Below are 11,593 nucleotides of genomic sequence, written 5' to 3'. Positions count from 1 at the left end.
CTTGAGGGCATTACGCTCACTTTATCTTATTTTTTTGGGAGCAAACATTCACTTTATGTTACGTAATTAAATTCATTATAATCTATATATAATCATTAACGAAGAGATACTTTTTGGGAAAAAGTTAGAGAAGAAGGAAAAGTCATATGAAAGTGAAAGTGATTGGGAGGCACTAGAGAGTGGGTTTGGCTGTGCAAAAAGAGAGAAAGAGTTCCCCACAATTCCATGTGATATCACTCACTCTCTTACAATCGCATGCGAGATTACTACACGGACTAGCACTCAAACTCGGATTCATATACTATCGTTAAAAACAATTCGAACTTATTTGGTATTTATTTATCATAAACTACACGAACTCACTTATATAGTACGTAGGTTTGGTTTTAAAAGCAAACCGAACCGTATGGGTTGAAGAAAAGTTTACCCAAACAGATAATGTATAGATCATGGTTTGGTTAGGGGTTGGTTTGTATTTGGTTAATTTGGTTAAAATGCTCACCCCTAAGTACTACACTATAGACAAACTGAATCTTTACATCATTTAAAATTTCAAATGTTGATGGATTTGTAATTTATATACATAAATTATCACGTATAATCAATAGGTGTTTCATCATTTATGTGACTATATCAATAATGTCATGAACATCTGCAAATAGTACACACATGACACAACAAAGCTTGTCCAATTGGTAGAAGAAAAAGAACACAAATAATCTATGGATGATTTATGCACCTCAAAACTTTGGATCCGCACAATTTTATCTTGAAAACGGAAAAGCAATATGATAGACAATAAAAATGTGAAATGTGTCTACACGAAGAAGTAAGTTCATGATCGGTCTTTAAACAACTCTTTGAGCAACCCAGTATATTATTTTTCAATTTATGCCAGTGATCTATATTGTGTTGTTTCAAGATTTTTCCATCATTTGTTCATTTTGTGCACGATTTTTACTTTGACGTAGTGAATCAAAGTAATTTCAAAAAATTTATGTTTCATGCTTTTATATAACAAGGTTAAAGTTAAACTTAACCAAAGTTTATCTTTTATAAACGATAATGATAAACTGGAAAAAATATACAAGATTTAGTGTTATAAAAAAGATCGGAGTGTCGGACCGTCGGTTGAAGCATTGTCCCCATCTTCACAAGATGCAATTCCGAATATCATACAAAAAAAACAAAACAAAATAATTACGAAGATATTAGTGAACCGAAATCAAGAAACTCAATCCGGTCCACGTAAACCAAATCTGGTTTAATTCGTGGCTATAATCAGTAGACGTCACTGTCGTGTTTCTTTATAGATCTCGTACGGACCAGAGCAAAGCACCCAATAATTTATAAACCAAACAGGCCTATAAATATTGGCCCTCCCTAGTTAATACCATTTTCAACACTTACAACAAACAAAACACCTAAACATAATTAAATTAACTATTACAAGTAAACACTCAAGAACATGGAGGAGCAGAGCAAGAACAAGAACAAGATCAGCGAAGAAGAAAAACAACTTCATGGGAATCGAAGTCGACCAAAGGGAGGACTAATTACCATGCCCTTCATCTTCGGTAATGAAACCACAAACAGTCCATGTATATATATGATTATTATTTTGGTTTTTGTAACAAATATGAGACTGATTAGAGTTACTATTTTTTTAATGATAATCAGCGAACGAGATATGTGAGAAATTGGCGGTGGTTGGGTTTCACGCAAACATGATAAGCTATTTAACAACACAGCTTCACCTTCCTTTAACCAAAGCAGCCAACACTCTCACTAACTTCGCCGGAACTTCAAGTCTCACTCCTCTCCTCGGTGCCTTTGTCGCCGACTCCTTCGCCGGCCGCTTCTGGACCATCACTTTTGCTTCCATCATCTACCAAATCGTACGTTTTATATTACAATCTTTATTCCAATAAATTGTATGTTTAGAATATAACCAAAGTTTATTATTGTTCTAACGAGAAATGTTAAATAAAAAGGGGATGACACTGCTAACGATATCGGCAATAATACCGACGCTAAGGCCACCACCATGTAAAGGAGAAGAGGTTTGTGTAGAAGCAGACACAGCACAGTTGAGTATTTTGTACATAGCTCTTCTTCTTGGAGCTCTCGGGTCGGGTGGGATCCGACCCTGTGTTGTTGCTTTTGGTGCGGATCAGTTCGACGAGTCGGATCCTAAGCAAACCACCAAAACCTGGAACTACTTCAACTGGTATTTTTGTTATATATACCTTTCTTTTTCTTCACATATACACATATCAATTATTATATTTCATTCATAGATTCCTCAGGCCTTTTTTATTTGTCGATTTTGATCGTAGAGATTATAAAAAACATATAAATACATACTAGGATTACCTAATAATAATATGTTTACTACTGTGTTTTGTCTTAACCCTAAGAGACTACTACATAGCTAACATGACTTTGTAATACTACTTATTAAGTAGAAAATGCAACTATTAGCTATATATTAAGCATTTTTTATGTTTCTAGATGATGGAAACACTTTTGTTTATTATTCTTCTAGCCCAAAGCAAAGAACAAAACTTTTATAGGTCTCTTAAATAAAAAAATTAAGTAATCATCTAGATGTCTAAAAAGTCGTGTTCTGAATCATGAGCATGTGCTTAATGTTAAATTTAATGAAAATTTGTTAATGGATTTTGAATTGATGATTAGGTACTACTTTTGCATGGGAGCAGCAGTTTTAGTGGCGGTGACGGTTCTTGTGTACATCCAAGATAACGTTGGGTGGGGTCTAGGTTTGGGCATACCGACAGTGGCTATGTTCTTATCCGTTATTGCTTTTGTCGGCGGTTTCCGGCTTTACCGTCACTTGGTTCCGGCGGGTAGTCCATTTACCCGCCTGATCCAAGTGTCAGTCGCAGCATTCCGCAAAAGGAATCTGCGGATGGTTTCTGACCCAAGTCTTCTCTATTTCAACGATGAGATTGATGATCCTATCTCCTTAGGTGGTAAACTCACCCACACCAAACACATGAGGTAAATTACTGAATCCTATTGTTATTGATCACTCTTCTCTATTTTATAAGATTTTCTTCACAATTTGATTCTAAAGTATACTATAATTAAATTAGTTGAATATATAATAATTTATTTTAGGATTAAGTATTCGTCTGACTAGTGTATATCCAGATAGTCACCCCAACGAGGAATCCTATAAGAATCTCTGGATATATTATACAATTTATAACTATAAAAATGATATTTCTGTCACTACGACCTGAAGATTCAATCAAAATATAGTAACGTAAACAATTGAGTAATCGTACAACAACTTGTCCACTGGGGTGAAACGAGACAAATTAGAAGTAAAAATCACAAAATACATCCAAATTCTTACATCATTATTGTAATCGGTAATATATTGACAAAAAAAAAGGAAATTCCAAAAGCAACAAGACGTAAGCTCCTCACTTCACCAAGACAACACATCACAGTTTTGTCATTTTTATTGTTTTTGGCATATACAGTATACATATATGCAGCAATAAGCCAATAATTGGATTATTATTGGACCCATTTCGAAAATAGTAATATTCAGATAATAATTAATAGTGTAATTCTGATATGACTGAGCCTAAATCGTTAACTTCTTTGTCATTTACACCAACATTATACTAAAAATCATTGCACTTCTGATCATTAATTAACTACTTATGCTATAAACGCGAATTGTTTGACTAATAAAACTTTGCATTAATTACAGTTTCTTGGACAAAGCAGCGATTGTGACGGAGCAAGACAATTTGAAACCGGGTCAAATCCCTAACCCATGGAGGCTAAGCACAATCCACCGGGTCGAAGAGCTCAAATCGGTGATCCGAATGGGTCCAATCGGAGCCTCCGGGATCCTCCTAATCACAGCCTATGCTCAACAAGGAACCTTCTCTCTACAACAAGCCAAAACCATGAACCGTCACTTAACCAAATCATTCCAAATCCCAGCCGGTTCAATGTCCGTCTTCACCACCGTCGCGATGCTCACCACAATCGTCTTCTACGACCGCATCTTCGTCAAAATCGCCCGGAGATTCACCGGTCTCGAGAGAGGCATCACGTTCCTCCACCGCATGGGGATCGGCTTCGTCATCTCGATAATCGCGACGCTCGTCGCCGGATTCGTCGAGATCAAACGCAAACGCGTCGCGATCGAGCACGGGCTTTTGGATAAGCCTCACACGGTGGTTCCGATCTCGTTCCTGTGGCTGATTCCTCAGTACAGCCTCCACGGAATCGCCGAGGCGTTCATGTCGATCGGACATTTGGAGTTTTTCTACGATCAAGCGCCGGAGAGTATGAGGAGTACAGCGACGGCGCTTTTCTGGATGGCGATTTCGATCGGGAACTATGTGAGCACTTTGCTTGTGACTTTGGTTCATAAATTCAGTGCTAAACCGGATGGGAGCAATTGGTTACCGGATAACAATTTGAACCGGGGAAGGCTCGAGTATTTTTACTGGTTAATCACTCTGTTACAAGTTGTTAACCTCGTGTATTATCTTTGGTGCGCCAAGATTTACACGTATAAACCGGTTCAGGTGCATCATAGCAAGGAAGTGGAAAGTCCGGTTAGAGATGAATTGCAGTTATCCAATAGGGGTTTAATTGATGCATAAGCGACCTTCGGGTTTGTAATGTAAAATCTACAGGTAAGTAATGTATCTATAGATTTAATAAAAAAATATAGAAAAATGACTTTGTCCATATGGTTGTTTAATATGGGATGAAATCAATAGAAAGCTGAAAAAAACCTCACTAATTAAAAACCAAACCAATTTCAATTGGGAAATATTGAATAAGAAAACAATTGATCATAAACATCCTCTATATATTAAATAAGAAGAATTTAGAAGTCATTTTGCAGAGGTGTCGTTCCCACAATTTTTTTCAACATTTTTCTTTTAAATAATTCATTATATTCCACCTATGATTATTTCCTTATTTATATCCCTCCGCCAATTAGAATTTAATTTATTATTTACTAATTTTTTCATTCGTTTTCCTTATTTAGCTCAACTGACTTCTTTAAAAATTTATGATTTATACATGCATAATTTTCATTTCATCTACCTTATTTTCAACACAAAACAACTATATACTAATATAAATTGACAAAGCAATCGATTGATTAACAAAAATTAAATTTAAATTATTACTATCTTTATTTTCTTATTTTTATGCAAAATTTATATTCACATTCATATCATAAATCAACATTCTGAGAAGTACAAATTTTATTATTCTACATAATTACTATTATACAAATGAGGTATGTATTTATACAATTGATAATTATAATTATATTCACTCCAATATACATGATCACATATTCCCGTTTCATAAATTTCAAATCTTAGCTACAATATTGTTTACATTATTGTGTCAATATACGTGATCCCATAATCTTGGTTCATTTAATTTTAAAATTTAATAACCGTAATAATGAAGAAATCATAACTCTACCTTAAACTTTCCTCTGAATTTCTCGACACAATTAAATGATTAAGCATAAATGGAATCAATGTATGCATATTCCAAATTTATCAGTTAATGATTACATTACCTTCCTATATTATCGTAACCGTATCAATCTGAAATTATATAACCGAATTTTAAATTATTGTTTGGATAGTCTAAACAAGGCCTATATTTCCGATATATTTTAGATGCACTGTACCTACCTAAATCAAAATATTCCGTATTTCCGTATATGTAGAAGTAATTAAACAAAATAGACCCTTTATGGAAAACGAGCAATATTGCAAATTGAATATATCAAAATTGCCTAAATCTATCAAATTTCAACGTCATTTCAAATTCAAATTCATAATTGACCGTCTACAATATTTTCCCTCTTCTAAAGATTGTATCGAAGATTTACCCTAGACTCACCCCATTCATCATTTCGCTATATATAGTTACCACTGTTGATATCGAATTCATCATCCCAGCTAAGCAATATTTAGCTTACATACTCCCTCTTGCAAAGTTTGCGATGTCGACCTTCACATCCCTCACTGCCCTAAAGCCATTCAAAACTCAATGGAGGATCCGTGTCAAGATACTGAAGTCGTGGAAACAGTATTTGAATGGGATCGAGACGATGGAGATGGTCGTTGTCGATGAACTGGTATTGTTTTGTACTTTGTTTGTTCGATATTCATACTGATCCATTTTGATCATATATATATTATTTAACGTTTTGCTTATTATTATATTGTCATGCAGAATCAAACTATGCATGTTAGTATGAAGAAGCAGTTCATAAAAAAATTTGAAAATCTTCTAGAGGAAGGAACTACTAAGATCATCACTAATTTTCAAGTCACTCACAACGGTGGTAAGTTCAGGACTACTTCTCATGTTTACAAGATCCAGTTTGCTGCCACGACGTTTGTCAGACCTTCTGAAGATCTGGATGCCACAATTCTTGGGTTGAAGTTGGTGAACTTCGCTGATATTCACGAGGGCAAGTTGAATCCTGATTTTCTAATAGGTAAATGGTATATTTATATCTCGCATACATTACTAATATGAACCAAAGCATATTACATCTAATTATTGGTTTATGTTTTTATTTTGCAGATATTGTTGGACAAATTGTTAGTATTGGTGAGGTTGAGATTCTAACCGTTAACAAAAAACAGACCAAACGTCTAACAATGACACTTCGTGACACCAGGTTTTTTAATTCTCTTTGACACCTAAATATTGTTAATAAGACGTCTAATATATTTTTTGTTTTTTTAGTGATGTGCGCCTGAATTGTGTTCTCTGGGGGAATTATGCCGAAAGTTTGGAGAGTGTTGCTACACATGCAACTAATGCTATCATTTGTTTTGTGTTAAGATTTGGAAAGTTAAGATTGTATCAAGGTACGAGAAAAATGTTTTTTGTTAACAAACAAAATATCGTTTTAAAAAATATATATAACTTTCAAGACATTTCATTATTTAGGTGTATGGAGTATTGGCAATTGTTACAGTTCTTCCATTGTGATGACAGATCCTGATCTCCCTGAAATAAATTCTTTTAGAAACCGGTATATTCATATCTATAACTTTTATCAATTTTCCATTTAGTTTACTTTCATGTCACTAAAATCCATGATTTTTTTTCCTTTACAGCTTACCAAAAGATGATGTGACTTTGTCATACACACACCCTAACCAATTGACAATTGTCAATTCTGTTTCTGTAAGAGATGATTTCTTCTTACATACCCCTCGCCGGACAATAAGTGAAATACTTGGTGCATCTGAGGTATTTATTTTGCGTGATATACATATTTCTTAAACAACAAATGGCGATTGGGTTTTTAAAAGAAAGTAATGCTTCAATTATTAGGTTGAAAAATGTGTGACTATGGCTACCATCATGTCTATTGACACTGAGTTTGGATGGTACTATATGTCATGCAAAGTATGCTCTAAAAAGGTGCTTCCTCTTGATATGGATTTTTTTTGAAAGAGCAATATCCTGGTAGGCCATTTCCTAAACAGTTGTGGAAATGTGGCAAATGTAAGGATGATGTTGAAAGTGTCGTACCAGCGTAAGTCTTGGATGCAATTTGTAGAATAAAAGAATATTTGTAATTTCCATATATATTCATATTCATATGTTGTTCTATGCTAACATAGGTTTATGCTGACTTTCCGTGTTATGGACAACACTGGCGAAACAAAGTTCTTACTCTTTGATAAGCTTGCCATGGAAGTTGTAAATCAAACAGCTGCACAATTGACTGAATCTGTGGAAGAGGTAGTTATGCAGATTACTATCAACTCTATTATAGTGAATCTTACTATATATATTAGATATGCTTATATGTTTGCTAAACTGCTTGCAGATCCAAGATCCAGATGTACTCCCTCTTCCAATTAGTAACATTTGTGGGAAAACTTTTCTGTTCAAGCTATCTATTGAGAGTTCAAACATCGTTTTCAACAGTGATGTTTACAAAGTTACAAAGATTGTGACCCAAAGTGACATGGTCAAAGAATTCTCAGAAATATCCGGATTTTTGGTTTGATCCCTAAACTATTTATTCCTATTAGTATTTATTCATATTTCATTGCCTTTTGATCTTTGTTAACTTATTGTTTTATTTATAGACTACCCCTGATATCAAGTCTGAGGAAATGGGGTTTATAACTCCCGATGAACAGGTTTGCTATTTAGGAATTAGATAGCTCTCATTAATATTATATGAATGTGCATAAACATATTTGTTTAAATTTGTCATTTTAGGTTCCTAAGATGTTACTTGACATTGGCGACGATGATAATTCACCACAGTCAAAATGGAAAAGCGATGAGATAATTGACTTTGATGATCATAATGGAGAGCAGTCTACTTCTAAGAAAGCTGCTAATGGCGACATGAAGGCTTTGGCGAGTGAAGTAAAGATTTATCTGAAGCCTGTTAAGAAGGAGAAAGTTGATGACTGAAGTCTTCGTTTCTTTAACAATATGCATTCTCCTGCTTGCTTTGTTTTCTAGGATTTACTACAATATCTCATTGTTTAAGTTTCGGTTATTTTTTTCCTAGCCCGTAGGATTTGTCTTTTTCCGTTTTCAGTTTTGCGGTAGTTTGTTATTTGAAGTTTAATAAAAGCAGGAATTTTAAACTATATTATATTTTGCTACTTAATTAGTAACTGCTGAATTTTAATTTATTAGTATAAATAACAAAGTAAAATACCTGCATGTACAGAAGGTTTCGCCAAACTCAAGCCTAATATGAAAAGAAATTCTGCATGGCAATTAAAATTTACAACATTCATGCAAGATATTTGGAGTCATTAATACTTTGGCAATACATATATTTTTTAGCACTTACAAGTACAGTTGTATCCTAAAACAACTCTGTATTTAAATATAAAATTAGAAATATATTTACATTTTACAAAATTAGGAAAACGATCGTAACTACTATATTCTGTCGTATATAGATGTTAATTGGTGAATATTAACACAACCAATCATAATTAAAAGAACTTAAACTAATTCCTAAAGTTTCCATGTTTAGATAAATTCTCAATATATTTGTAATCTTAACAAATCTTTAGAATATTGTAACTATCCTATTAAGATGCATACTACTTTTAAATTATTAATATTAAATATATCCTACAGATATATCGATTCTCTACATTCTCACAAATCTGTAGAAAAATGAAAAAGAACAAAAATTCGTCTTCTGCAATGGATAAAGATCATGACATCTTAACCAAAAGACCTAAACTGGATTTCATTAACCCATGTATTAAAGTTATGGTTCATTCGCTAATAAACTCAAATTTATACTCGGGTTTGTATATTCTTAAGAAAGTACAAAAAATTACTTACGAATCCAATTTATAAATGTTCTATCTAAAAGTTCCACATATATTTTTGTATTATTTACAGAACACAATGGAGATATTCAAGTTACCCCTGCACGAGTAACATTACCAGTACCTATCTCAAATCCTGATGATTTCGAAATAACGTTGGAGATATCATTAATATTCAGAACCCCCCGACCACTTCAAGTACTCGGAAAAGGAATCAATGTAGTTTGAGTACGTATTATATTTATTTCCTATGGGCCAAGATGAAACATCATTGAACAACTTATATTGCTCAACTATTTATGATTGTTTGGTAATTAGATAATAAACATGGACTGAAACATCGATGTTTTTATTATATACAGATGCCAATGGGGAGAATGAAGTTACCCCTAAACGAAAAGCATTGCCAGTTCCAATTTCAATTCCTGGTGTTTTCCGAAATATATTAGGAGATATCAGTAATACCCGAACTGGCCCCATTGCTTCAAGTTATCCTAAAAGGAACCAACTTAGTCCAAGTACGTAGTTTATTTATATTCATTGTAATCGATTTATTCATTGACAACTGCATTATCTTTAAATTTTGTTGTTCTCCTGTAACATCAGTAACAGGAAAACAAAATTACACAGGTACACAAATTTTTTTTTTAACCCTTCTTCTTTATGTTTAGTGGTAACTTAATGAAACCTCTTTTATAACTAAATTATTTTCTTTATAATATCTAGCAAGTCCAGTCACTCCATGTTATGGCTCAAATCAATTTCTGCCAACTATACCAACAGTAAATATTTGTGATAGTCGATATTCTACATCAGGATACTCAAATATCACATATAACCAAAATCCTGATACGACCAAAAGGAAAAAAACTCAATCAAGTAAGCTTATTTTTATATATTTAGTTTAATATTTAGTTTATTTTTTTAAAAAATGTTAAATACTTATGACTACTTTGTTTCATATTCATTTTCAGGAAAATTAGATCAACCCATTGTTGGAAATCATGTTTTACCCGATAGAAACTTGAAAGATGTCACAAGAAATCTCAAATTCAACGATGGACCTTCAAGTTCAAGAAATAAAAATATAGAATTGAGTCATCCATCTAAAAGTTCTAGAACTGCACGTACGTTTATATTTCTTTCAATTAAATCTCTATTGTATCATTTAGGTTTTATATAATGAGTTTTTCATTTTTTGATTTACATCAACTAGCAAAACTAAGAGATGATCCATCAAGATACAACACATGTGAAAAGATTGAGTCTGCCCGTATCCTTAATAACTTAGTTGTTATATCCTGATTTTTTATATACTTGCTTAATTAAAGAGATTGCTCTATCACAATTGTGTCCTTCATATTATCAATTAATAGTTGTTTCGTTTTGGAACTCTGCTATGGAGAAAGCAATGCAACCATGTAATAAATCACCCAAAACTACTTCGCAATCAGGTATCATGTATTAAATATGTTCAAATCTTTGTTTATAATTATGATGTATATGACATAGAAATTATCTTTTAACTTATCTAACATTTTGATAAGTTGGTTTATGAAAATAGGCTCTGTTACTTCATCGACTTCTACTTTATCTAACAACCATGGAAAAAAATCAGTAAGGAAAAAGAAAGGTATAATCATGTATTAGTTGATAGGGTAATTGTTAAATACTTTAATTTAATTTTGGACGTATTTTAATTGTTAATATTGCTTTTATATTTGTATAGATACATCCAATGTTCCTATTCCTCAATCACAAAGTAATCCACTAAGTAACATTACCAATTCCATTTTTGAAAATCAAAGATTGTCAAGGATTAATAAGAGACAGGTTATCTTGAAAAAGAGACATGCAAACATTCAAGCTTCAGGTATATATATTCATATTTCTTTCCACAATATTATTAATCATGGTCGTGTATTGTAAGGTATTCTATTGGTTATCGTCATTATGATTAAAGTTTTCTATATTATTTACTTCCATAAACATTACTGTGTTGTCAGGATCTTCGACAATCTATGATCCAAGTGGTTTACAATCTACACTATCATTGGAAGGTGTAGAAAGGAATTATACACCTGCAAATGATCATGGCGTCCCTGAGTGTAGTACTGTTCAATCTCAATTAGATATTGGACCTGTAATTCAGCCTAATGGTAACGTAGTTGACTTTGGATGTATCAGCTTACTGTTTACTGATATATAAT

General features: G+C 32.9%; 2 protein-coding genes across 2 annotated transcripts; both read left to right on the top strand.

Moving 5' to 3' along the window:
• The first annotated feature begins 1,399 nt into the window (after positions 1-1,399).
• LOC18009328 (protein NRT1/ PTR FAMILY 3.1) lies at positions 1,400-4,749 on the top strand. Its single transcript, XM_006391062.2, has 5 exons — positions 1,400-1,577; positions 1,681-1,898; positions 1,995-2,230; positions 2,701-3,024; positions 3,752-4,749. The coding sequence occupies exons 1-5, from the start codon at positions 1,469-1,471 to the stop codon at positions 4,659-4,661; spliced, it is 1,797 nt and encodes a 598-aa protein (XP_006391124.1). The 5' UTR covers positions 1,400-1,468; the 3' UTR covers positions 4,662-4,749.
• Positions 4,750-7,459: 2,710 nt separating this feature from the next.
• LOC18009160 lies at positions 7,460-8,628 on the top strand. Its single transcript, XM_006391061.2, has 5 exons — positions 7,460-7,597; positions 7,686-7,806; positions 7,895-8,071; positions 8,160-8,213; positions 8,296-8,628. The coding sequence occupies exons 2-5, from the start codon at positions 7,690-7,692 to the stop codon at positions 8,494-8,496; spliced, it is 549 nt and encodes a 182-aa protein (XP_006391123.2). The 5' UTR covers positions 7,460-7,597; positions 7,686-7,689; the 3' UTR covers positions 8,497-8,628.
• Positions 8,629-11,593: the final 2,965 nt, after the last annotated feature.

Source organism: Eutrema salsugineum, unplaced genomic scaffold, assembly GCF_000478725.1.
Source record: "Eutrema salsugineum unplaced genomic scaffold, Eutsalg1_0 scaffold_9, whole genome shotgun sequence".
Lineage (NCBI taxonomy): Eukaryota > Viridiplantae > Streptophyta > Magnoliopsida > Brassicales > Brassicaceae > Eutrema > Eutrema salsugineum.
The sequence above is the reverse complement of the archived record's forward strand: the minus strand, read 5'-3'. Positions and strand labels throughout refer to the sequence as shown.

What these genes read in the sequence shown, in the direction of transcription:
- LOC18009328 (XM_006391062.2), top strand. Translation starts at nt 1,469, where the DNA reads ATGGAGGAGCAGAGCAAGAACAAGAACAAGATCAGCGAAGAAGAAAAA. An exon ending in TACCATGCCCTTCATCTTCG is followed by an intron (nt 1,578 to 1,680) that starts GTAATGAAACCA and finishes AATGATAATCAG; the next exon opens with CGAACGAGATATGTGAGAAA. An exon ending in ACCTGGAACTACTTCAACTG is followed by an intron (nt 2,231 to 2,700) that starts GTATTTTTGTTA and finishes ATTGATGATTAG; the next exon opens with GTACTACTTTTGCATGGGAG.
- LOC18009160 (XM_006391061.2), top strand. Translation starts at nt 7,690, where the DNA reads ATGCTGACTTTCCGTGTTATGGACAACACTGGCGAAACAAAGTTCTTA. An exon ending in TGACTGAATCTGTGGAAGAG is followed by an intron (nt 7,807 to 7,894) that starts GTAGTTATGCAG and finishes AACTGCTTGCAG; the next exon opens with ATCCAAGATCCAGATGTACT. An exon ending in CAGAAATATCCGGATTTTTG is followed by an intron (nt 8,072 to 8,159) that starts GTTTGATCCCTA and finishes TTTTATTTATAG; the next exon opens with ACTACCCCTGATATCAAGTC.